General features: G+C 38.7%; 2 protein-coding genes across 10 annotated transcripts in view; both read right to left on the bottom strand.

Annotated features, from left to right (window-relative positions):
* Positions 1-245: 245 nt before the first annotated feature.
* Positions 246-14,754, bottom strand: dpf2 (double PHD fingers 2). Of its 5 annotated transcripts, none has more exons than XM_032575986.1 (12): positions 14,645-14,754; positions 11,342-11,502; positions 10,325-10,432; positions 9,982-10,160; positions 9,776-9,868; positions 9,629-9,707; positions 9,365-9,406; positions 6,945-7,082; positions 6,728-6,862; positions 6,515-6,627; positions 5,819-5,900; positions 246-3,411 (listed from the first exon to the last, which is right to left on the bottom strand). In XM_032575986.1, the coding sequence occupies exons 1-12, from the start codon at positions 14,674-14,676 to the stop codon at positions 3,329-3,331; spliced, it is 1,245 nt and encodes a 414-aa protein (XP_032431877.1). In that variant the 5' UTR covers positions 14,677-14,754; the 3' UTR covers positions 246-3,328. The 5 variants fall into 5 exon arrangements, with proteins under 5 accessions (XP_032431877.1, XP_032431879.1, XP_032431878.1 ...); XM_032575988.1 differs by having other exon boundaries at positions 5,819-5,894; XM_032575987.1 differs by having other exon boundaries at positions 6,728-6,859.
* Positions 14,755-15,358: 604 nt separating this feature from the next.
* sptbn2 (spectrin, beta, non-erythrocytic 2) overlaps positions 15,359-25,384 on the bottom strand; it is a 56,404-nt gene continuing 46,378 nt past the window's right edge. For 2 of the 5 annotated variants that reach the window (XM_032577254.1, XM_032577256.1), the window contains 8 exons: positions 24,807-25,003; positions 24,505-24,632; positions 24,347-24,422; positions 23,121-23,198; positions 21,384-21,562; positions 19,563-19,736; positions 19,419-19,461; positions 15,359-19,318 (listed from right to left, as the gene is read on the bottom strand). In XM_032577254.1, the coding sequence (XP_032433145.1) occupies positions 19,115-19,318; positions 19,419-19,461; positions 19,563-19,736; positions 21,384-21,562; positions 23,121-23,198; positions 24,347-24,422; positions 24,505-24,632; positions 24,807-25,003 (1,079 nt within the window). In that variant the 3' untranslated portion in view covers positions 15,359-19,114. The remainder of the gene's footprint in view (positions 19,319-19,418; positions 19,462-19,562; positions 19,737-21,383; positions 21,563-23,120; positions 23,199-24,346; positions 24,423-24,504; positions 24,633-24,806; positions 25,004-25,384) is intronic. The other 3 variants (XM_032577258.1, XM_032577259.1, XM_032577255.1) reach the window with 2 other exon arrangements.

The following is a 25,384-nucleotide window of genomic DNA, read 5'->3' as shown; positions in this document are numbered from 1 at the left end:
ATATAGGTGTCATGTCTAGACAGACAAATGTAAAAAATGTAAAAGTTTTATATTTGTAGAGAAAAATTCAAACTTACCAAATTATTTTAAATTGTATTAGCAGGTCTAAGTTGTCCAAACGCTGGAAATCAGCCACAAATATCTGATTGGTGCATCTCTAGTAATATTTGTTTTGTAAAGCCAATAAAACAACAGTTTCCGTTTTTAAATAATTTAACTACTACAGGAAAATAAAAGACACCAGATTATAGAGCTCAGTATTTATTTATTTTTTTTTACAATAAAACATTCCATCACAATTCAAATAAAAGTCCACCCAAAGAAAATTCCCCTAATCTGTAAACCTATGATTTTGATTTAAATATTATGTAACAAACAATTCTCTCCCAATGCAAAAACAGAAGCATAATCTAATAATAACAATAATTACATAGCGGTTGTAATGCGAAATAAAATAAGGTGAGAAATGTCCCCATTAATGCGAGTTTCCTCGTCTCTTCATTGTAATCACAAGAAGTTTTGCTTTGAGCTTTGGAAGAAAGAGGCTTCAGCTGAGATCTGGATCACAGGATTAACAAAAAAAAATAACTGAATCCTAAACATCACTGATGATGGACACAAGAAGAGCAGATAAACAGTTTACTAACCACTCTATAGATAAAGCAGTAAGTTATAGGAAAGTAAACCAAATCATACTGGTGTAATGCTTTAGTTATTGTTAGTTGGCTATTGAAAAGACATGATAACATGATTACATTATTTTACACCGCTTCCCCAGACACGTGTACCGACTTAGCTCTGAGACGACTATATGAAGTGAACATGCAGCTGAATAATAACGCAGAACCTGCAGCTGTTATCACCGTTACTTTGACTCTTCTGACTTATCTACATCACGGTTCGATTCTTTAAATACTGATTCTGTTTGAGGTAAAGGAACTGCTTCTGCTTTTCAGCCACATTTAGAAAAACTAAGACAAGAACAGCAGCCTCTCCGGGACTAACCATACACAACTCCTCTACAATATAGAACCGCTTACATATCTGGGGCGAAACAGTTTGTGTGATAACATCTTCTGCTAGGAAAAAGTTACAGTATCGCACATTATCCGTCAAGCTGGCTGCTACAAGTCCCTGTCCTCCCAGCGTCCAAACAACCTCAACATTCGGCACCAGATGTGGCAAATGATGAGCAAACTGCTAGAACACAGCGATATTCCCTTTATTAGGCAGCTGACAACAACAGGGTTTAGATTTTGTCATGATTATAACCGGAGCATGGCATTCTGGGTATGTTTGGTGCAGTCCTCAGGTGCAGTCCCGTAGTTAAGGACAGACAAGACAGTGGCTCCCGAAAATTTACACAACCTAGGCTGCGTTCACACTGCAGCCCGGAATGACCCAATTCCGATTTTTTCTCTATTCAGGATTTTTTTTTTTTTTTTGCCATGGCCGTTCACACTTCCAAATATGTGTGACCTGTATGTGATCTCCAATGTGAACGGCAAACGATCTAAAAGTGCCCTGCATGCACAGTAGAGGGCGCAATAGCGTTGGCGTTCTCAGTGTTTGCGGTAGTAAACATGGATGCTAACGGTGGAGCATAGCTTACACATTTGAAGTTGTTGTCTGACCAGAGCAGCATATTAACATGGTTGCTGTTTGTCTTCCCACTTGGGCGTATCAGGACGCCCAAGTAGTGACGTTTGTCGAGTATCAGTGACACAAGTCAGATGAATGCGTCCTGGACGTTAGGTCACATTTGAATCGGATACGTATCGGCCTGGGTGGCGCTCTAAAAACATCAGACTTTTATTGTTCAGACTGTCATGAAAAGATCAGATACAGGTCGCATTACAGCGCAAAAAAAAAAAAAGGAAATCGGAATTGGGTCACTTCAGGCTGCAGTGTTAACACAGCCTAGTCACAATGACAGGTTTTTGTGACATTAAAATATGAGACCACGAACATTTTCCCCTCTAAATGTGACGGGAATCCTGCAGAGTTCAACTGAATTTAGAAAACCTGGTTACAACAGTTTGCACACTCTGCAACTAAATACCATTTGATCTAAAACCTTCAGACTTCTTCAGTAGGAGTAAAGACATCTTGACTTGCCAAACATTCTCCAAATATATGAGATTGAGAGGAAGCCATTAATCAGACATCAGAAGGTCTGTGGTCAAAATGGAACTGGTGTTTATGAGATTGTAATTTTCTAAGAATCCTCAGTGTTTGGTCCAAACCTTCCTTTTAGAAACGTGACTCATCAGACCAAAACATTCTCCCACATGGAGGTAGGTCATTTTCTTTGTAAGAAAAAGCTTAGCGGTCGTTTAGACCAAATTCAGACTTAACTGATGTTCGATGTACACACAAAATTTGATATTAAAACTGGAGCAAAAGGTCAAAGGGTGTGCATTCATGCAGACAAGTTATTGCTACTATTTTTACTCTTTAACCTTTCGAAACAGATTTGTTTTTTAAATAGTACAAAATATGTCACAAAAGGTGGAAAAAGTTTTGAAATAAGTCACCAAATCACAAAATTATGACAATGTGAAGCATGCACATCAGTGCGTCACCGTGACGACGAGTGCAGCTCGATAAGCCAACGCCATGCCAAGATTGACCCGAGAGATAAAGGTCCAACCTGCCATCTTTGAAGCGGTGCAGCCTGTGGAGCCACGCTGATAAACATCAGAGGGATTCTATTTATACTTCCTGTTTGTTTTTATTGTGAAGACGTTGAACCCTTTGCTGTCGAAGTAAATCCCTTTGACCGCATCAGGTGGATCAAAACATTTAGCAGTGCCTCAAAAATCATGTGGTTGTGGCCTTTCTCCTAATATGACAGCTAATATTAAACACAATCATTCCTTTTTTCCCAAAGCTTTACATACATAATAATCTTTACCATAGAAATATATAAATAGTATAAAATGTACTTGTCTTTCACTATGATCAAGCTTTTTAAACTCCATAAAATCAGTACATTACAGGACAGAGACGAAGCTTTAGCAACTTTAGGTATAAAAGCTGAACGCAAAGTGGAAGTTTGGCCGTTTATGACGCGTCTCTGAAACAAACGATGCCAAACTGGCTAAATGTGGCGAGTGGATGAAAATAAAAACCCACTAGACTGGATCTAAGGCCGGAACTGTGTAACAGTCATAATCTGGTGCTAATTGAGGCCAGTCTGATCAGGCGTTTCCAGAGCACACTCCACCCCCCACACCGACACCCGGTGAAGGGGAGGGAGGAGGTCATTGTGTACCTTGAGGGGTTCACCGTAATGCTGCAGGACGGTTGGGTGACGGCGCGGCCATCACGACGTAGGTGCGTTCTGATTCTGGTATATGGACGCCTTGTCTTTCAGAAGGTCCAGACATAAATGGCAGCTCCAGCTCCCTGAATGACGACAGAGAAAGACGTGTTGAGAAATGTTTAAAAGTTGATACTCCGATGAGTCTGGTGGCGTTTTATCAGCTTTACCAAGGAGAGTCAACGACTTGTTTATCAAAATGATGTTCAAGAAAGTGTTGGACTTTATTTTGCTGCCCCAGTCCTAGTGCATAGCTTTAATGTTTGTCTTTTTCTGATGATGCAACAAGATCACCACAGGATTGTATTTGGGCCAAAGGTTTTAATTTTTCATTTAACATCTGTAGTTCTCTGGCTAAAACCATATTGAGGTCCAGCTCTCATTTGCAAGACAGATCTGGACAGAAATCTGTGCTACCAAATCCCATTTATAATCTATATTTTTAAATATATTGCCCATTGCAGTATAAATCAATGTTTTCTCAATATTTTCAAGGATTACTGACTGTAAGAGACCAGCAGGTGGCGCTAATTTGTTCATATATGTTGTGAAAAACAAAGGTGTGGCATCCTAAAATCAATACCACAGATATAAAGTAAAATACATCGCAATTTCTTTTTCAAATTATTATGGTGTTGTTATTCGACAAACAAAACAATATGAATCGTTTTGCATTCATAGGAAGGAAACGTTTTCAGGCATTTTGAAGTCAAGATTTAAACAAAAAGTGGCATTTAAGGAGTTAATTTCAGAAAGACATTGAATATTTGCTTTGCATGATGAGGATGAATGCTAATAATAGTATCCATTTTGAAATATGTAATCAGGGAATAAATATGTCTATTTCTTTATTTATTGGAACGTCATTTTGTGTTCTAGGACAAAAAGTGGGACATTTATAATAAAATCTGCTGCCACATAAAAAAATAATAACGGTTTACAGTCTCTAGAGAAGGTTTACGAGGATATTTATGGGAATTTTGGACCGTACTAAAATGTTTTTGTATGCTGGAGCATTAAGAGTTCCTTATACTGGCTGAGGCCGACTTCTGGGCTCGACCAAAACCAGACAGTGTACACAGAGCAGCAGGATTTGTTTCTACAGAAAACCTGCTTTAATAACTCATTTCTTCCCATACATTACAGAACACGTGGTGATGTCAGGGTTTAATGTGGCTGCTCAGCTATAAAAACCCATTCCAGGCACCATTTCTGAACAAATCTGAAGGTCACATGAAGTCACCACTTCAAGGAGATTCTGATCGTCCCAATTTATTTATAACTTTGTTACAAAAATCCTCTACTTTACTGTGGAATAGTGAAAAAATTTTACAGTTGGATTTATTGAACCAGGATGAAGTTCACTGATATGCAGATATGCTTTGTTTCACGAAGCAGCAGGCGTGGCTAGGGGCTGATGCTGAAACACCCACAGTCAAGTATTTGATGGGGGAGTGAAAACTTTTAGCAACAAAACGCATTTAGTAAAAATGTTTAACTGTTTATAAATCACATTCTGTTGAAAAAGATTTTTTAAAAAGGTCTATAAGGTATCAAAATTACTTAGCAGTGCGTATATATATATATATACATATATATATGTATGTATATGTATAGAGGCCTGTCGCAATAAGCAATAAATCATTTAACCGCATGGTAAATTAAAACAAACTCAATAATTTCCATTTGTATAATTTATCTTATTTCCCTTTTCTCTCTTTTTCTACCAAAAACTTCAAGGTTTCCCCCAGAAAACCTGCTAAGCCCGGTGGTTGGGGCGATAAGAGTAATTCATCCAGCGACCCGCCAAGTTTCTGAGTTAAAAAATGTTTAAAGTTGACAGGAAATTTGAAAATTTCACTTCATGATTATGTGTTATTGGAAAATTGGAGGATTAATATCTGAACACCAACTATAAAGTCTTAAAATATGCAAACATAAAGAATAAAAAAAAACTTAAATAAGCAATGCTTAGCCTGGTGGAGGCACAAGTAAAGCCTGGTGGCCCACCAGGCTTATAATATAGTAATCCTTACTGAAGCATTTTTAATGCGCCAGAGAGAAAACCGCGACAAATCCAAGAGTTAGTTTGACGTCTCATGACTAGTCAATGTAAATATTCAGGGGCAGCATGGCTCTGACAAATGGAGACAGAATCTTATCCAGTACTTTGATAAAGTTAAATAGTTAAGATTCCTTATGTGCTCTTCAAACTGTCTTCCTCTATGAGAAATGTGTTTTTTTCCCCCTTTTTTTCCATTTATAAATTCTAAGAAGAGTGGGGAAAAACAACAAAATAAAAGGGCGTTGTGGGTAAATGGTTTCCGTTTTTATCAATATATCAACATTTATCAATGGCCGACTGCGATAAAGCTGTCCTGATACAGACTCTCCCATCCATTCTGAATTAAACTTGATTTGTGAAGATTTGGGCACACAGTTTTTGATAAAAGATGCTCATTGTCCAAAACAGTGTGTCATTAATGAAGTTACCTTCTGGAGGCTCAGACATCGGCGGGTTGAGACAGTACATGTGATAGCCTCTATCGCAGTCATCACAGAAGAGAAGCTGATCCTTGAAGAAACACAATCAGAACTCATGAACTTTCTTAGAGAACTTCTTTGGCCCTTACATTAAAGTCTGTAATCCAGCTTAAATACCAAACATTCTGATTAATATTTCTCTGAAAACTTAATCAGACTGCTGAATTCCCATTAATTCACACCAATTACTGCACATAAACCTGAATGTGTGCATGTAAACAATTCTAAATGATGCAAACATCAGTAGAAAATATGTTGCATGATTCTTTAAAAAATATATATTGATAATTAGTTTGGCTGCAAGTATAGCCAAGTACAGAGTCTGATACAGGAGGAAGGTGCCCCACCTGTAGAAGTTTCCTTTACAACAAACTAGTAAAAACTTTTAGGCTTTGTCCACAAAAAATGTTTGTTTATTATATCCTTTTCTAAAAGGTTCCTAATCAAAGCTGCATAATAAAAACAGGAGATGTAGGCTAAAAAGAATTAATAATTGCCAAAATAATAAACTAAACAGTTCTGGGGCCTCCACAGCCTGGGCTGCTACCCTGTTAAAGTAATTGGTGGATCACTTAAAACTGGGCAGTTCTGCTGAGCAATTCCTGCATTTCAGAGCCCAACTCCATACTAATATTAGAGACTCACATCATTTTCAGAGGTACCGCACATGTTGCAGCATTTGCACTCTATGCACTGCCAGCGATACGTCTTCACAGCAGCCATCATTACAGGAGTAAACTGCAGGCAGGAGGGGTGGCCTGTGTTCACCACACACAGTAACAGAAACATTCTCACAGATTAGTGAACAGGTCTATGTGTGCAGTATGCATGCCTCTTTCAAAAACCTCAAGGACGTACCAGAGCGTCCACAATCCGAGCAGGACACCAGCTCTTCTGATTGGCCCGTCTTGTGATTGGTTTTGGAGTCTCCCAAGCAGAAATCGCAGTAATTATTAGGTAATGCAATACCATCTGGGCCTTTTTTGGGAGCTGCTTAAGGGAATAAGAAAATAGTTATTAGTTACCAGAGATGCCTGCATAGTTACACAGAAAGTCTCTGGTGCTCGTTTCTTACTTTTTGGCTCCTCGGGCAGCGGGAGGGTCGGCTCGTTCATCTCCAGGTCGTCCTTCTCCTCGCCCTCCTCCTCCGCCAGGTGGGAGTGGGCGTAGTGGTAGCTCAGGCCTGGGCGGTTCTTGTAGCGCTTCCCACAGACTGACACCAAAATAGGAAAACATATTTTCAAAAAGAAGAAGAAAAAGCACAAATATGTGCAGTAAAAAAACCGCAGTGAAAGGTGAGGCTCTAACCAAAGCGATTTATTTTATTACTCTCTCGCTGAAATAAAAGACCTGCTGTGTTTCTGAAGAATAAAGAGCTTTCCACATATTAAGGCTGCGGTGGTTTGAGAGAAGTCTCTGTTAGACGGTTCATGTGGGGAGAAGTGATGATGTGTGAGACAAACAGGAAATCACTTTTAACCCACAAAGTTTCAATGTTTTTTATAATGAATATTAAAATAGGAACAGCATTACAAGCTGAAGTCAAAGAAGTAGGAATGGGAAAATACAGATGACACGTTCTGCTAATTTTTTTTTTTTTAAATGTTGCTTTGTAAAGTATTCATACTATCTAGTTTCTAAAAAAAAAAAAAAAAATCTGACAAGTGCGTCATGCATTTGTATTCTGAGCCAGAACTTGGTTGAACCATTTTTCACTGAAATTACAGCCGTAAATCTGTCAGGGTATATTTCTAACAGCATTGCATGTCCAGGGACTGAAATTTATGCCTTTCATTCTTTGTAATAAAAGGCTCCAGCCTGGTTAGATTTGATGGAGAGAGTTTGTGAACACCAGTTTTCATGCATTGCTATAAATTATAAGATTTAGCTCTAATCTGACTCAATTCTCTGGAGCTCTGCCTGTTTTTAGGATTGTTATCCAACTTGATGTTTTTTCCTGAATGTATTTCGTCAATCCTGGCAGACTATCAGGTCTCTGCTAATAAAATGCAGCCACCCAGCATGATGCTGCCACCTACATATTTCTACTATAGTGAGGTTGTGCTCAGGGTGATTGTAGGCTCGCTTACCACCACACACAATTGACACGTTTTGATCTCAGCTGACTGAGTGCTTTGTTTCACTTGTAAGGGGCAAAAACGTAACAGATGGGAACTTTTAATAGCGTTCTTTCTATTCTTCCACAAAACATACGCATGTCCAATGCATGACTGAAGGCAGGAGTGTTGACAGATTCTCCTTCTTGAACTGGGAATCTCTGCAGCTCCTCCAGAGCTACCACAAGCCTTTTGGCTGCATTATGGCAAATGTTGATTAATACACAGATGGACTATTTATTAATTGGGTGACTTCTGTGAGTATCAACGTACAAAGGAGGAGGGGGCGAGGACAAAATGCATGCCACACTTTTTAGATTTTTACTAAAAAAATAAATAAATAAAATTATGCATTTTCCTTCCACTCCAGAGTTGTGCTCCACTTTTTGTGGTGCTTATTATGTGAAATCCCACACTATAACTACAAACTAAAGTTTGTAGTTATAGTGAGACAAATAGTGAAAAAGTTCAGGTGTCATGATTATGTTTGCAGGGTACGGTCACTATTTAGGTTTAGTAAACAACTAAAAGATGCAGTTAAAACTATGAAATTATTCAGCTCTTCAGCTTCACAGTAAGCATCAATCTTAATCATAAATGATTGGTTGGCATAATTCCAAGTAAGACCTTTACAACTGAGATGAAACCCCCACCCCCTCCAACAATAATCCCTTGGTTTTCATGTGCTCTGTAAACCACTGAGATTAAAGGAGATTATGTGATACCAGGCATCCCCATCTTGAAAACAGTACAAAGATAAATCCGTGTGAAGCTGCCACTCTGGGAGGGTGGGGTTGTTATGTGATGTGTGTAACAAGTCAAAGACTACACTTCTCCTTTCACCGCCGCACCAAGCTCTGCTTTTTTATTTCCTCAAAATGCTAACCACCACATTTCATCATCTGTCAGCCAAAATAAGCATCTTGGGTGAGAGTCTGAAGATCTAAATAAGCACATCAAACCATGTGACTGTAGACGGTGGCTGAACAGACTGAAAAGGTCATGCAAACATCAAACTGACTCGATATCAAAGCAAAGGCCTTTACAAAAAATAGAATGTGAAATGAGTGAATGTTCAGAAGGGTGCAAACAAAAACACGGACAAAAACCAAACCTCATGCATTAACTAAGAAGTTTAGCTGGAAAATTTACTGACACTCATCTTCAAGAACTAAACTTAAGCTGAGAGTTACTGAAACCTTCAAAATCTGGTTCATTACATTTGGATACGAGAGTCTATGTTTTTGGCCAAGAGAAACTGCAAGCAAAAGAAAAAAATCCTCCTTCCAGAAAAAGAAGAACAGTGACAGTACATAAAAATACATACATCTACTCAGTAACAGACAACGAGAGAAAGAAGTGATGAAGAGAAATCTACCTCTTTCAGAAGGTTTTGAAATGTGCTTTTGTTTGATAGTGTCTGGAAGAGAGAAGAGAATCAGAGGAGACCACAGACAGAAGATCAGAGAAACAGAAACAGCAAGGAAAGCGAAACCGTTTCAATAGAGGCAAGAAAAACAGTTCAAGAGGTACAGATTCTCAATTTGAAGATAGGAAAGACATGGAGGAAACCAACAGAACAGCAACAAGAAGCAGCAGAACTTTAGCTTTGTTAAGGGATTACTGTCGCATGAGGACTCACTGTCACAGGCGTAGGGTTTGTCCCTGTCCTCCAACGCTGCCGTGTCCAGCTTCTTCCTGCCGCTACCCACTCCTCGACCCTGCGGACGAGGCTGGAGTCAACCCAAAGTCCGGATAAATGAAGAAAAAACACACAGTCAATTTTTACCTTCCCTTTCCCTTTGCCTCTTCTTTTAGGCGTGTCTTCCTCATAGTCTTCGTCGTCCAGGTCATCCAGGAAGTCATCTGGCTCAAGGATTCTCTATGTTGAAGAGAGGAGGAGGGTGGAAGATAAATAGAGCGGATAACAAGTCCAGGTTGAACATCTCATTTAATGTCGGCAGTAAATGAGATGTCGGCAGTGAGAGCAGGAACCTTTCTAATCCGGGTGGAGGAGTTCAGGCTGCCGGTGTAGTCGCTCTGATTGGAGTCTTCTTCTGACCCCCGGATATCCGCCGGGGTCCGTTTGTCCAGAGGTTCCCCCTTCAGCAAGGCCTCCAAGCTGCTGCCATCCGACGACAGCAGGACGTCCTTCTTCAACCCCAAATCTAATTCTAAGAGTAAAAAACAGATCGAAACTTAATACTTTGCTTTGATGCTTCAACATGAAAGTCATTTTTTTCCATCATAAATGAAGTGAGATATCCTGCAGTTTTACCAGACATGTTGCTGAAAACCTAATTAAATTGAGAGCAAGTCGAGCTCGTTGCCGTGGTACCTGACTTGACAGGAGGGAAGATGAGGCGCGGGTCTTCTGGAGGATGAGATCTCCGTTTCTTCCTCCACCTCCTGGCTGGGTACGTGTAGAGCTGACCCGGAGCCATGCCTGAGGAGAGGAGAGCACGTCACTGACCCGTCCAGATCGATGGACGCTCGGCAGGCTGATGGAGGCACTCAGACTAAATGACTCAGCAGCGGCTTCCTTCCTAATGGAAGATGCCATATCTGATCTTGGTGTGTTGAAGTTGTCTCTTTGTAGCATTCAGAAGGAAATTAAAGCTGGCAACACCAGATGCTAACCCAGCTACAGCGCCTGGCAAAAGTATTTACACCCCTTAAGCTTCTTATTTTCTTACTTTATAGCCACAAAATGATATAACTGCAGCTCAAAAGGGTTACAAGTTTTTTGGGCGTACATCTCTCTGATCAGCTTTCTTGTCCTTGCTGAACAAAAGTATTTCTACAGAATAATGTTGCCGAGAGAACCTCTTAACATGTTTACATCTTTCTTCCATGAAAGCCACAACTGTAGCAACAACTAGTAGTTACGACGTCAACTGATTCTCGACCCTGAGCTGTTGACCTCTGCACATAATGAAATCCATACAAAATGCTCAAATACAAATTTGTGGTTGTTAGGAGATTAAATGTGTAAATGAGCAGGTAGGAATGCTTCTGCAAAGTGTTTACATCTCCTTAGATTTCTGCTTCTTACAAAGGGTTTAATGGCTCAGAATGGACTTTTGAAATTGGTTCTCATTGTTGCATCTGTGTGACGATAATCTAACATTTCACCCCCTCTCCATTGGAAGCCATTGTGTGTTTGGTCTGAATTTTGTGGGTGTGTTTGTTTAAGCGGAAAACACCAGGATCCTGCTGCAGAGGGAGACCGGCTCGGTGTGTCTGTGTGAAAACGAACATCCAAAAACCACCTGACTGCGTGTCGACAGTTCGACTTCGGTCTGGTTGTGCTAAGCTCTGTAAAATCTCTAAGAGAGCAAATCTGGATTATTACCAGGGCCCCGGTGTCTCTTTTCCATCCAGATGTAGCAGTTGCTCTGAGCCACGCCGGTCTGAGAGTCCAGGAACGGCATCCGAACGCTCCTCTCAGCGCACAGCCTGGCGTTGTAGTTGTGACACTGCTCCAAGGCATCTCTGTAGTACTGCTCTCCCAATCTGAGCAAAACAAGAAGTTGCAAGAAGTTGAAATATTAAATTCATAAGAAAAAGTCCAACAGCGATTTGGTACCATGAGTCATTTCTAATAAAAAAAATGTGTGTGTGTGGGTAAGGGTTCAGCCTCATCAGTGTTTCCTGAGGCTCGTCTCACTGCTGCACAAGCATGTTTTTACAGTGGCAGTGAGAAACAGTTGGTGACATTATTTAAAGTGATCACAGTGACAGGCCGGCCGCAGCAGCTGGGCCTCAATCAAGACTCCAAGGTCGACAAAGTCAGACCAGGTTATTTACGAACACACTTAAAGGGGAACTCACTGACTGACTCCTAACAAAATATGGATAAAAGGTAAAATCAAGGAAAAACATTAGAAATATACAGCTATAGTTACGACTCAGTCTGGATTTATTACTTAAATTAACTTAAACAAGCTCTGACAATGTCAAGCATTAGTGAAGTCTAAATAACAGAGAGCTGGGTTTTTAATCCACACTTCCTACTTTGTAGAAGAATTACAAGCAGAGTAAAAAGTTGGATCTGCAACACAAACTAGCCAAAAAGTTTTCTTCCACTGCAGGAACTGAGCTGCAGTTGGGCAAGAGACTGGCCACTACCCAGCTACCGGTATTTCAGCGGTCGAGTCTACTTCCTTAAAGTTACTCCAGTTAAACACAGACCTTAACCGTACCCAGCAGCTCTTGAGTGGAAAACGCTGACAGTAGTATTTATTTGAATATCAATCATACAAAAAAAAAGTTTCCAGTAAGAGAATGTCACTGCTCAGTTCAGAAAACTGAGTCATGAGCTCAACATTTAAACTGCACATCTGTATTTACTTCCTAATAAATCTGGTGCTGAAGAATGCGACTTGTGAAATGAGTCAAATGTAACCATTTACTATGTGTCTCTGTCATAGATTTACATACGACGTATCGTTTCTATTAATATAATAAAGTTCTATTGTGGATAAAAGTCTCTTAGTTTTTGTTTTTGATAAAGCTTCTAGCATTATCCTTTGACCATTTGACCATTGTTCTTATCAGACTTGGTAGAGCTCATTTTAATCGGTTGGTTTTCCTGCAAAGACTTTGCTTTGAGGATGTTGTCATGGTCAGACCAGAAACAGTTTAATCTAAGCTAACTTTACCCATTTCAGAACATTTTTGATCAATGTACAATTGGTACACCCAACTTTGTTTCAGCCACGGGATCCAAACTGTCACTCTCAATGACAGATTTGCTAGGACGACAAAGAACAACCACAAAATGACAAAGGCTTAAGTATAACGTGAACAGGAAGTGACAACAGCACCATAATCTACAGAAAGGGCAATTTAACATCAACATGAAAACTGGGAGTATAGTTTCCAGACAGAAATGCTTGATATATTCAAGCTTGAATTAAATGTGGTGCTTTCTTCTGGAGAAAAATGTTTGCGTTATTATGCTAAAATGACAAAAATGAAGTTTGGATACGAAGTAAGGACACTTACCTCAACCTGATAGTCTTGTTCTACTTCCAGTGCTACTGGAATGTTGCACAAGATGAATGGTATAATAAATACAGAAGTTTACCCTTAATTCAAATTAACATTAAAATTAGGACCCGGTTCTTCCAACTGGACAATGATCGTAAAGACAAAACTAAAATGCCTGGAATGGATAAAACATTCCAAACAATGTTTTATCTTTAGAAACAGTCCTGACTGCAACCTTATTGAAAATGCGTTAGTTAAGCATGCAGAGGAAAACCATGCCATTTAAATACACTCTAAAATAATTGCAAGAAAAGAGATAATATATGTAGCCAAAAATATGTTATGTCATTTGATTTCTCTGCCACTTGTTAAAGGGGACTAAACAAAATGTTACTAATCGGGATTCAGGGTTTCTCCCAGTGTATTATAAGCCTGGTGGGCCACCAGGCTTTACTTGCACCCCCACCAGGCTAAGCATTGCTTATTTATTCAAGTCTTTTTAAAATGTTTGCATTTTTTAAGACTTTATAGTTGGTGTTCAGGTATTAATCTCCAATGTTTCAATGACACATAATCATCAAGTGATATTTTCAAATTTCCTGCCAACTTTAAACATTTATTAACTCAAAAACATGACAGGCTGCTGGATGAATGACTGCCCTGGCACCCAACCAGCAGGCTTATTAAGTTTTCTGGGAAAACCCTTGGGAGTGATTAATAAATTATAACTTGTATGTATAGGTTAATCCACAGTTTATTAAAATGCATGCACCTAATTCTTGTTTCTAAAGTTTATTCAAGCTTTAAGTTGTAAACGTATTCCATCTTTCAAAAACAACTGTTTAAATTACTGCTTAAAAGCTTAAAATCGATCAAAAAATGCATGCTTATAAGTGTATGGAAAGTTTGACAGGAACTGGTGAATACAAACATACATTAAAAAAGTTATCAAAGCACGTTTTACATATTTTCAAAGCATTGCCGAGGTTATTTGAGGACATGTGTCGGTATGTTGTGTGTGTAATCTCAGTTAAAGGCTTGTAATTAGAGTCTAACATTAACCAGGGTTCAGGCTGCACCGCTGCATCATGAGGGAGACAGCGGAAATGGAGGAACGTTTGAGCTCACGCACACGCCTCATCAAAGCAATAAACTTTACACCTCAAAAAGAGTTGCAGTGATCTGATCTAAAGCGTGACAGCTGCAGAAACGTCTAAGCTTTCAAAATTAAAGAAAAAAAAACTTCACCGCCAGTGTTTCATTCATCAAAAAACTAGTCGGCCAGTTGTCCTAAACAGCGTTGGGCTCTTTAGCTTGTTAGCGTGCGAGCCGCCTAGCTGCGTCGACCGTTTGACCACAAGGACGTAACAATTAACAACACCGACACCACAAGGAAACTTCACGCACGTTTCTCAACACATATTAGTGACTCGTGTGTGTAGAAAAGTACAAGTTGCGTGTCTGCTAACTTCCACTTCCATTCCAGGATGTAAAAAGACAGACACGACGCTTCGACAGCGTTGGCTAACCAAACTAAAACAGAATGCTCCCAAGCTAGCTGGCTAAATAGTCGGTGAATGAGTAACTATACAGACGGAATAACGTGACTGAGGTGAGCGTCACCTTTATAGGTATAAAATCTGCAAGGAAGTCCAGTACTTACAGTTTGACAACATTCTCAACAACAGCTGCCATCTTGCTTTAAAACACGGGTAAAGTGCCTGTCGGGTAATGAGTGCCCCCTGTCTGGACTTGTAGGCAGATGGAGCAGAAGCTTGAATTCGTGCGGCTCCTAGTGGCGAATAGGTGTCGCCACTAGGTGTCGCCAAATGCAATTATTTGGATGACATTTTAAAGAACTTTAGGTTTGTTTTGGGTTTTTTTTTTTTTGCCCCAATGGAGTTTTGTCAATGACGGCAGGCTAAAGTATTGACAACAATTAAACGGTTTTGTATTTTATCACATTACAGCAAAAAAAAAAAGTTTATTGGGGCAACATAGGTGAAGGAGGTGTCCAGTTTTACTTTTACCTGTAGGATATTTGTCTCCCTCCGAAGGTTTCCATGGGGATTTGGGCTGCTTTTCTGTATGATGTCCTCCTTTTTGCATTGCACTGTGTATATGTAGTTTTGACTGCTGAAATGTATGTATTTTTTTTCTTTCGCTTGACATTTATAAACTATTTTTTTTGTTGAATCCTAATAATATAGACATCCTTGGTTGTTAAAAATGTTGAAAAATTAAACGCTAGTCTGAAGAATCTCAGTTTGGACATCCATTTAATCCCTCTTTTTAATCTGGAACATAAGAAACCATGTGACCCAACATTAAAAAAAACCCTCTTCACGAATTAAAATAAAAGAAACCCAACCACATGTGTTGATTAAACCGTTTTATTATTCCTAATATTAGATGTAGATACACAAGTCAACAAACAGTATTTTTGATTTGTAATGAAAATGCTCCACAGCACACTGACATCGTGTGGAAGAGTCTGGCATTACAGACACGTACCTGAAAAAAAATGGGACAGCAGTTGTAATTTTTTGCAATACGTTGCATTAGTAACAGTAGTAGTAATAGTAACAACAGTAGCAATAATGGTCATAAGAGCAATTAATACAAGTAGTGGTATTAACAACTCTGAATTACAGAGGAAGGAACAGACATTTGTCAAAGGTACTGAGAAATGAGAGAAGAAAAGGTTTATCAAGTGCTGCAAGACAGACCACTGGATGAAAAAATACAAGCTCCCAATGGACAGCAAATATTCAGCATTCTTCTGAAAGAGGAATATAAACTGTCCGCAGTCTATATTCAACCACATCTAATACTCAACATGTAAAAGCTGTTTTTCTTCATCGATACCAGTACTCTTCAATCCAAAAACCTGCTTGACATCAATATTGCATACTTTTTATGTTCTGGTCAAAGCTCACCAGTAGCACAAAGTTATATTTTTTTTAGAAAGGATGCAATATGCAACATCAAATCATAGCCAGTTGAGGACATTCCCACAAGACTGGAGTACCAAAGTCTTATTAATGCGAGTATGCGTGATACAGAGCCTGTGTACAGTATGTCAAGTATGAGTTAAGCTTCACTTGACCAAATTCAATTGAGTTCATTCACATTCAAACGAGCCAGTATGAAAATACACTGTGTGACCTCTGAGCTGGAGCGCGGCGGCAGCATCAATCGGATGTGGTATTAAATGTTGGGAGAACGGGCATCACTGGGAGTCACACCAGCTTGTCCACCAAGAAGGAACGACACCTCTCTTCCAATTTGTGCCAATTGCGTTGGCTCACATAATGCATGTTATGTGGTTCTTTTATTGTGGCTTAATTTCAGGCAACCTAAACTGAAACTGGAAGCTCTGCGTCATGCCTGGAATATTCAGTCCTACAGATAGAAACAGGTGTGCTTTATAAAGTTGGGGCTGCCTGCTCTTAACCAATCTGCGTTCAAAAGGAGTTCAGGGATTTCCTTTATCTAAATAGTCCTTGTTTGGACAAGGAAAAGAAAACCAGTTGGTTTAAAAGGTGAAAGTTGCCTCTTTGCCATTTTGTACCCCCACTTTGTACCTACATGTTGCCATTCCATGTCATGCCAATTATCTTTATTAATGATTGGGACAAATCACTATGAAGTCTACTCTTGGAAAAATGACCAGCGCCCCTTTCGAGGTGATTTGTGCGACCATCCTGCAGTTCAGATCGACTAGGCATGGGGCGATTAGCAGTCTCAAGATGCATCAAAGTGAAGAGAAAAAAATATAAATCTCCAACATCTTCCTCTTGTTTACAAAAAAACAAAAAAGGATTTTTGAAAATATCCCTACCTGCGAAACACAGAGTCATGGCGTGAAAATGGACCTTTTTAAATCTACAGCTGAGCAGTATGTCTGTTAAGCAGCCTACTGCAGGCTAGCTACCAGAGCAGGTAACCAGACTAATTAACTAGCTAATAGCTCGTATTGCTCTATAAAAACCAAGAACAGTAAAAAACTATAGTATTCTGCACGGTAAGCACTTGAAAACGACTAACAATAAGACAATATTACATATGCTTGTTTTAAATGTTGGTTGAAATTATGTGATACCTTGGTATTTTTAACTCTGATTAAAAATACCAGCCCATGCCTAGGTGTGACATCCATATAGGTAAATACTTTTACAAGTCATGCCACTCAAATACCAGATTTGTAGGGGTACATATACTGTTAAAAAAAACAAAACACACACACACACACAAATTGCAGCTAACGTTTTATACCGTTTACTTGGTTTTGTGTAAGATCAGGTGCAGCTATGAACAATTGTGTAAATTTGTACTAATGTCTACATCCTGTAAAGGTCCTTTTCATAAACAATATCTGAGGAAACCATCACCTAGTATTTGCTTACATTTGCTATGCTAGAGTGAGTTTCTCCCTTTTGTCTGCCAAATTACGTCTAACTGTTACGTCTAGACGTGATTAAAAGCTGATGTTTCCAGAATAAATTAATATAAAAAGTAGATGGTAATGCTCAGACACGTACAATAATCAGCCCACATTGTCATGCCATATATTCAAATATAAAAAAAATTATTAGCAAAACAGCTCATTAAACTAACTGCAGGACCGTTTTCCTCAGTAACTTGTCTGCTTGTAAGCAGAGCTTCTCGTGGTTGCCATCATTGCATCTAGACTAATAATCCACTGACATACATTAGGTCATTGCCACAGGGCACATGGTTAACATTCACTTCTTTGTACTAAGAAAACTTGAAGACTGTTTCGAATGAAGGGTGTGTTTGTAAAAAGGGATCAGAATAAATGTAGTGTGTTCAAGTAAAGGTCAGGCTCATGTCTGGTTGTAGGAGAGCACCTAAAGCGTCTTCATCAATGCCCTTCCTGTCTTACTTCCACTCCCCTCGCTTGGAATGAAATCTGTCCTTCAGTCATGCTCTCATCACCGCAGTCTGCCGCTCATCTGCCAACTGTCCCCAAAGCTTTCATTTCGACCAAAACAATGGAAAATAGTTTAGGAGACTAAAACAAAGAGGAGAAAAATAATGTCTAGAGGAATGTTACTGGTTGCAGCTACTATAAAGCAAAAGGAAAAGTAACATTTTCAGAAAATTACTCCAGTGATATTTTGCTTGTGTCTGGTTTTCGAAAAGCAACATCCATCTGACCGTATTTAATCAGGAACAAATAAACATGCAAAATCCACAGCACCACAACTCACACACGCTCACATTGTGTGAAAACTAATCTCTGCTTTATGAAGGAAAAAAAAAAAAAAAACAAAGTTAAAAATCAAGCAGAAAAGATCACTCAAAAGAAATAATCAAATGCAGGCAAAATCGGAGATAAACAAGAAAAAAAGAATTATAAGACCACTAATTAAATATATGTATATATGATTTTCCCAGTGGTACCTGTGATTATTTAACACACACGGCTAAAACTCAAGCTTTATTTTTGTTGCAAAACACCTCATAAATGTTCTTTCCTAAAGAGAAAAAAAATACAAGGGCAAGACCAACATTCTCCACTAGTTGAACCAAATTTGTTTCTCTCCACAACATAGATCAAGGTCATTAGCTAATTAGTTTTCTTCTCAAACCATACATTGCAAAAGATAAATATTAATAATAATATTAATCAAGTTACTAACATCAACATAAAAACAAACGGATGTTATCGCCCCCCAAAAGAGGACGCCTGTGAGGAATGGAAAAAAAACACGATTAGTAGTTTTCCTGGAGACTCCGTCCGCTAGGAGTCACTGTGAGACGATTCCTGCAGAGGACGAGCCGCTTCAGTCGTCTGACCTGTCCCATCCAGCTGATGTTACAGACTTATACTAATAAGCTTGTCTGACGCTAGTTTGGGTGATAAATGTGAATAGTAAGTATAGATCGGGAGAAAATAAAGTAAACAAGAGATTTAAATGCTGAGGGAGACAAACAGAAAAGGAAGTCAAAAAGGATTGAAGAGTCCCAAGTGACAGATCTGTTGGCAATTCCTCGGGTCCTGCATGGAGAGCAGTGCGTCTGTCTGACCTGTGTGTACCTTTCCGTCCGCCTGCCTCAGTCTGTGGAATTTTTTAGATTTGGGATGTTTCCATTTACAAAGGTCCTATTTCTTCTTGCCAAAGAAGCTGAATCTCTTCTCACGATCCTTCTCTTTTCCCTCTTTGTTGCGCATGGTTACGCCTTCTCCTGAGCTTGGCGAGATGGGGGGCATCGTCATGGCGCGGCTGAGTCGGGGCGCTCCCGGCGAGTCCCCTGATGCCGATGGGATGGAGCCAGCGATGGACTGAATCCAGGAACTCATTTCCACCTTAAAAAAAAGAAAGAAGAAAAAAAACAATAAAGGTTTTATTATGCCTCATCATTCATATAAAGCTACAGCTTTAAAACGACAAGTATGTACATCTCACCTCATCCTTGGCTTGGAAAAGAAACTCTTTCCCATCTGCTAGCCTGCAGACACATGAAACAGGAAAAATGACTGTTGCACTCATTTATTGATACCAACAGGTGGAGTAAAGTTAAATATTTGCTTTAAATTATTTTATCCTCACCTGAGCTTGAATACATGTTTCCTCTTTTTATAGTCGTGGGCTACTTCACATACAGAGCCGTCCAGAACAATGGGAACCTCTCCATGGTATGGAATGCCATTACTGGCACTCTTGCTATCTTTATAGAAACCCAGACTTCCTTTTCTAAGAACGCAGTACATGCTCTGCCACGATCTGTTGGAGCAAATTAGTCTGAGTAGTATGAACCAGTTGTTGACATAACAAAATAACTTAAAATAAAGTTATACATATATTTTACAGCCTTATTTGAGGAATTTATAATGAAGTGAAAGATACTGCAATTGCCACGGCAACAGGAGTGAAAACCAGCTTTTGACAACAAAGTTCACAAAATCTTAGAAATAAAAACTAAAGAGATTTTAAGAGTAGCGCACATCTGGTTCAGAAACTATCTTAAAAGGTTTACAGGTGTGGCGTCCCAAAAAGCTCTTTGTTCCGTTTTGATACAAATAAATTTAGTTCTGGAATAAATTAAGATCTGCTTATGTACTTGGTAATAAAGTGACTGAAAAAACTTGGATGTTTTGATTCAAACAGCTGATCAATTATTTAAATAAAACTACACATAAAATATTAGATTCCTGTATGCACAAAAATATAGAAAATGAAGGAGCAAATTAACACTATTTTTAAAGGGCTGTGCTTAAAGTTACATATAACTTTAAGTTACATATAACTTTAAGCACATATAAGTTAACATGTCAACACCTAAATTTTACATGTTCACAGATAATGCTAAAGTGGCCTGTTCCTCCTTTTACAGCTCTCTTGTGTAATCGCAGTAAATCCACAATGAAAAAAAATGGAGATCTATTTTTAGGGTGTGTTTAGAATCTGAATTAGATTTCCAAGATGGACTGCTGCAAGCCAATGTTTGTCCCGACCTGAGTAATGTTCCAACTTTTTATGCTTTACTGAGAAGCTGCATGAATAAACTAATGTGCCGTTTCACTGGGTCAAGAAATTAAGAGCTTCGACTGTTGAGCCGTATTGTAATACTAAGTATACATCAAGCTCCTATAGACATGGGCACATGTGTCTGTATTTTGTGATAGTTTAGTCTGCCTGAAGTGAATATTAGTATTTAAATGTTATGTTTTTTTTATATGGATAAATTCTGTCAAAAAAACCCAACAAAAAACAGTAAATGATTTTGCACTATTTTTACAATATTCCTCCAAACTGACTCTAAACGTTACTCAAAAGCTGATGAAATGATAAACCTTTTTTATATTTATTAGTAAAAATTAGAACTAATTTTACACAGATTATAGAAACGCTTTTCATTACACAGATTAATTTCACAATAATTTTACCAATATTTTAATACTTTATGTGATTCAATACTTTTTGATATTGATAATAACCAGATGGCTTCCCAAACTCTGAAAAATAATTATATTTAAAATGAGGGGGAAAAAAGTTAATTTATATTAGAGTAATTATTACATTGTAAGTGTTGATATTATGCTTTATACCATTATTTGGCTTACTTTGTTAAATAGAGAGTTTGCAGAAGTAGTTAATTTGTTCTCTGTTCTGTCATTTTGTAAAAAATAATAATAATAAGAGTACACCTTTCATTACTTTGCATTTACTTTATTATTTGTAATAGCATATCACAAAAATTGTCTTTAAAAAAAGTGTTTAAAAAAGTGTAAGAACTTTAAAAAAGATCCACAACCATTAGAATGTGTGTGGTCCAAGTCCCATCAAATGAAATAATAAGTGCCCTTCAGCTAATTATTTTTTTCCCCAGTATGTAAACAAGTCACCACTCTCTTATCACCAAATTCCTACCTGGTAGCTGCCTTTTTGTTGTGGGACTCCATTTCCTGTTTTCGGCAGAGGTTGCCCTCCATGGCTTCTGGCTCGGAGTCGGCACCGCCTCTGCTCGGTAACGTGGCAGACGGCTCGAGGCGAGAGGACGCCAGGCCGCTGTCTCTACCTGGTCCATTAACCGAATCGGACTCTGAGCCCTGTGGTTAAAACCAGACCAAAGTGGTAATGCTGGAAATATCAGAAAAAGACCAATGGAGCAGCAAAGCAGCCGTTCACAGCCAAACACAAAAAAGCCATAATGATGCTTGCTTTAACACACTGCATGATAAACTGAGGTACTGAACACGGGGTCCACTGGATTCATAGAATCACACATTACACAAGAGGTTACACTACATTATAACTGTGAGAAAAACTGCACAACTTAGCTACTCACAAAGGATACATACAAGAAGCACTGACCAGCATAAGCTAAACATCCTAAATACGTTTTTGGGAAAAAAAACATGATAATTCAAATTATAACCTACTTAGTAAAACCTCAGTAAGTTTAATTCCACTTTTCCTTACAATCTTTAAAAAACAAAGAAAACAAATTAGAGCTGCACTGAAAAATCTGCCAATTTCAGATTCATCAGACCTGCTGGTTTAAAATAAAAAATAATAATTTTTAAAAAATGCACCATATTTATTAATTTCCTGGAAGACCTCGCAACACTGTGTGTTACTGCATAAAGACGACTCGAAGGCAACAGAGAGATCTAGGAAGCTACTTAGAAGGAAACACGTTTTTAAAGAGACGGTACGTCGTGTCTGCAGCCCATTCAGGCTGTGAGAAAGTGAGGAAGTGTAAGAAATCAGGAAGGATGAATGGAGATGCTTTGTTTTATCCTTTCGAGTATCTATATCCTATCTACACGGAGACTGCTGTTTTAGTAATAAAAGCCACTGAAGCCAAAATAAAACTTCAACAATTTAATTAACTTCCATTTGTCTTAAAATTATGTTGAAAACTTGTTTTCCAATGACTGCTCTCTTATCAGTGCCTCTCGTTTGATATATTGATAGTTAACAGCAGAATATTTTAAAATTTTGTTATAGCTTGTTTTATTAGAGTTCTGAAAATAAGTAGGAAAATTCTTATGTTTTCAACTAAACAAAAGTAAATCTCTGCTAAGCAAACTAATCTTTGAAGTTTGCTACTTTTTTACCAAATGAAACACACAAAAACAGAAAATATGACTTAATTTAAAATTATGCAACTTCAACAGTATTGAAACTAAGAAGGCTCTTATTCATCTCTTTTCCATCATTAAAACTATTCACTATTCAAAGCTTTAACTCCTTTAAGCAAGATACACACTGAGAAGTAAACATACAGACACTACCACAAGCCACATAGAAAAATACCACTGAACAGCTGTAATAACCACCACATTTACTCTGCCCCACATTTAGAGACTCCCGTCCTGGTCAATACAAGCACATACACAGCAGCCGCAAACCGCAACATCAGATCCATGAAAACACCCTGTTCATGAATGTGCATCATGCCTTTTTTGTTTTTTTGCAGCAATGGGACTCATTAATGAAGCTGTGTGGTTCATTAATAAATAAAGCAGTGGATGCAAAGAAGCAATGGCTTCTTAAAAGAAGTACTGCCGCTGACCAGGAGCTGAGTGGAGGCTGTCAAGAAGGTAAGGGGGCGTTTGGGAGGGGGAGCAACAACAAAGCTGACCATGGCTCATTACTCACACGCTCCTGCTGTTTGGGCTTACACACACGTTTAGGCTCTGATTTCTTTCCCACTGACAACGGCAGCGATAAAGACTGCTGGTAAGAATGCAATGAGAAATTGTTAAGGAGTCCGTCGCTGGCAGACACTTGAATGTTAGTTAGGGGCTTGAACTTTTTAGTTTAACAAAAATGCCAACACACCAGAGTCAACAGCCATGATCAAAATTAAAACATATCCAGGTCACTTTGTGATGCTTTTGATCGGACAATGAGAAAAGATTGAACTACATGTATATAAGACTGCACGGTTTTCTTCCCAGGCCCCTCTCCTTCTCCGTAAAAGATAAAATTGTAATTTCTTTAGATAACTGCATTATTCAAAATGCAGTGAATAAAAGCTTTTTCACATTTTGCATTACAACAATATAGTGCAATGTAATTTCCTGGGATCTTTAGTAATAGACTGAGCGAGTGGTGCATAATTGTAAAGTGGAAGGAAAATACAACACGGATTTTAGGTAAAAATCTGAAAGGTGTGGCAAGCAATTGTCCTCAGCCTCCTCCAAACTTTGCAGAATCACATTTTCCTGCAATTACAGTTGCAAACCATTTAGGTTATGCCTCTAGCTTCCCATATTTATACTTGAATTTTGCTGCATTCTTTGAAAAACAGCTTAGTCTCAGTTTGGATGGAGAGATTCTGAACACTGATTTCAGGCTTGCCACATATTCTCACATGGAAATGGGTCAGGATTTGTAATAGGTTTGATATAAACCAGTATTATAGCTCTGGTGTGTTTATGTTTTTAAGGTTGGAAAAGATTTCTGACAGCATGTTACCGCTGCCACCATGTTTCATTGTGGGTCTATCACCTAAAATCCCAGTCCAATACATTGAAACTTAAGATTCTAATCTAACTTTTGCCAATTTTTCTATGTTAAATTAAGATTCAACACTTTGTTATATGCCATACAAAGATGAGACACCGTTCACGGCGGTATGACAACCAAAGACAAACAATGAGAAATACGTTTCATATGAAGTGATTTTGAATCAATGGAGTTGGACTTATTTTGACTCTGCTTGGTCGAATTTTGCATATTAATAGTAATTTTAAATGACTTATTAAAAATTGAAAACACATTTCAATAACCCACTCGAATCATACATAAATACAACATGAAATGAGGCCAACAGCATGGGAAAAAACATGACAACGTTGGACAAGGCAAACTTGTCTCACCTGAGACGTGTCATTATCGCTGTGCACTCCATTTACTGACACTGATTGATTAAGTGTCGTCTGGTCCAGACTTGTTCTGTGTTTAAAAGACAGATGAATGTCGTGTGAACGGAAACACAGGTTTGATTTTGCTGTCTGCTCTTTCAAACATCTCCTACCTTGCTGCTGAATCATGTGGCTGACTATGTGGCTCAGACGGCACCACCTCTTCTACAGGCGGAGGAGTAGGAGGTCGCCGTGCTCTCTCTTCTTCTTCTCGCCTCCTCTGCATTTCATGCTCCTCCAGCTGGAAAAAAAGACGACTCAAACTTTAATTGGCTGTCTTAAAGGAGGTTAGTAACGTCCTGAATCTGTCAGGCCACTTCCCAGAATTGCTAAACATTTTAATAAGGAAATCTTTCAGAAAGACCAGACTGAGTTGGCACCCTGACTTCAGAGGGAAAGCGATCATGGTACTTACTGTGGTAAGTTTTTCGAGCTGCACAAAGCGTTCTTCCCAAGCTGCAGCGAGTTTCTCAAAGGCTTCGTGGCGCTTAATGAGGCTCTCAACCTCATCAACGTTAGCACCAAGCTCCGCCGCTCGGACAAGAGGTTCTTGCCCTGCCAGCCATGACTCTGCCACGTTGGCGTCTCGTCCAAACTGCAGCACCTCCAGCACTAAAGCAAATACAAACACCAAGTTAAGTGCAAGAATAACAAATACAAATAAATCATGAAATGTGCTAAGAGTCATAATATAAGTTATTAGAGCTTGCTTCACAATCTTGGTAAGAAGACATTCAAAATAGTAGAAGGACTGTGGTAACTCATTTAAGTAAGATGGAAATAGTGGTGTTGGAAAGAAACAAAAATGAAGTCAATTAAAAATGGACTGATCTCTTAGCGGTGTTAGTCGAATGCATGCAAGTAGGCCTACTTTTCCAAAAGGTATCTTAATAAAATAGCTACCCTTGCAGCATTATGTCATGTAATAATAAATTATATGACTTCCTTATAAATCTATGACTACACCGTACAACCATTTTTCCCCAATGAATA

The sequence above is a fragment of the Xiphophorus hellerii genome, chromosome 11 (genome assembly GCF_003331165.1).
Source record: "Xiphophorus hellerii strain 12219 chromosome 11, Xiphophorus_hellerii-4.1, whole genome shotgun sequence".
In the NCBI taxonomy this organism is placed as follows: Eukaryota; Metazoa; Chordata; class Actinopteri; order Cyprinodontiformes; family Poeciliidae; genus Xiphophorus; species Xiphophorus hellerii.
The sequence above is the reverse complement of the archived record's forward strand: the minus strand, read 5'-3'. Positions and strand labels throughout refer to the sequence as shown.

Bases quoted from the DNA above. Each gene is read 5' to 3' on its own strand.
- dpf2 (XM_032575986.1), bottom strand. From the start codon at position 14,676: ATGGCAGCTGTTGTTGAGAATGTTGTCAAACT. The intron at 6,863-6,944 runs GTAAGAAACGAG...TATTCCCTTAAG, and splicing joins GCTGCCCGAGGAGCCAAAAA to CAGCTCCCAAAAAAGGCCCA. The intron at 5,901-6,514 runs GTGAGTCTCTAA...TGTTTCTTCAAG, and splicing joins GCGGTACCTCTGAAAATGAT to GATCAGCTTCTCTTCTGTGA.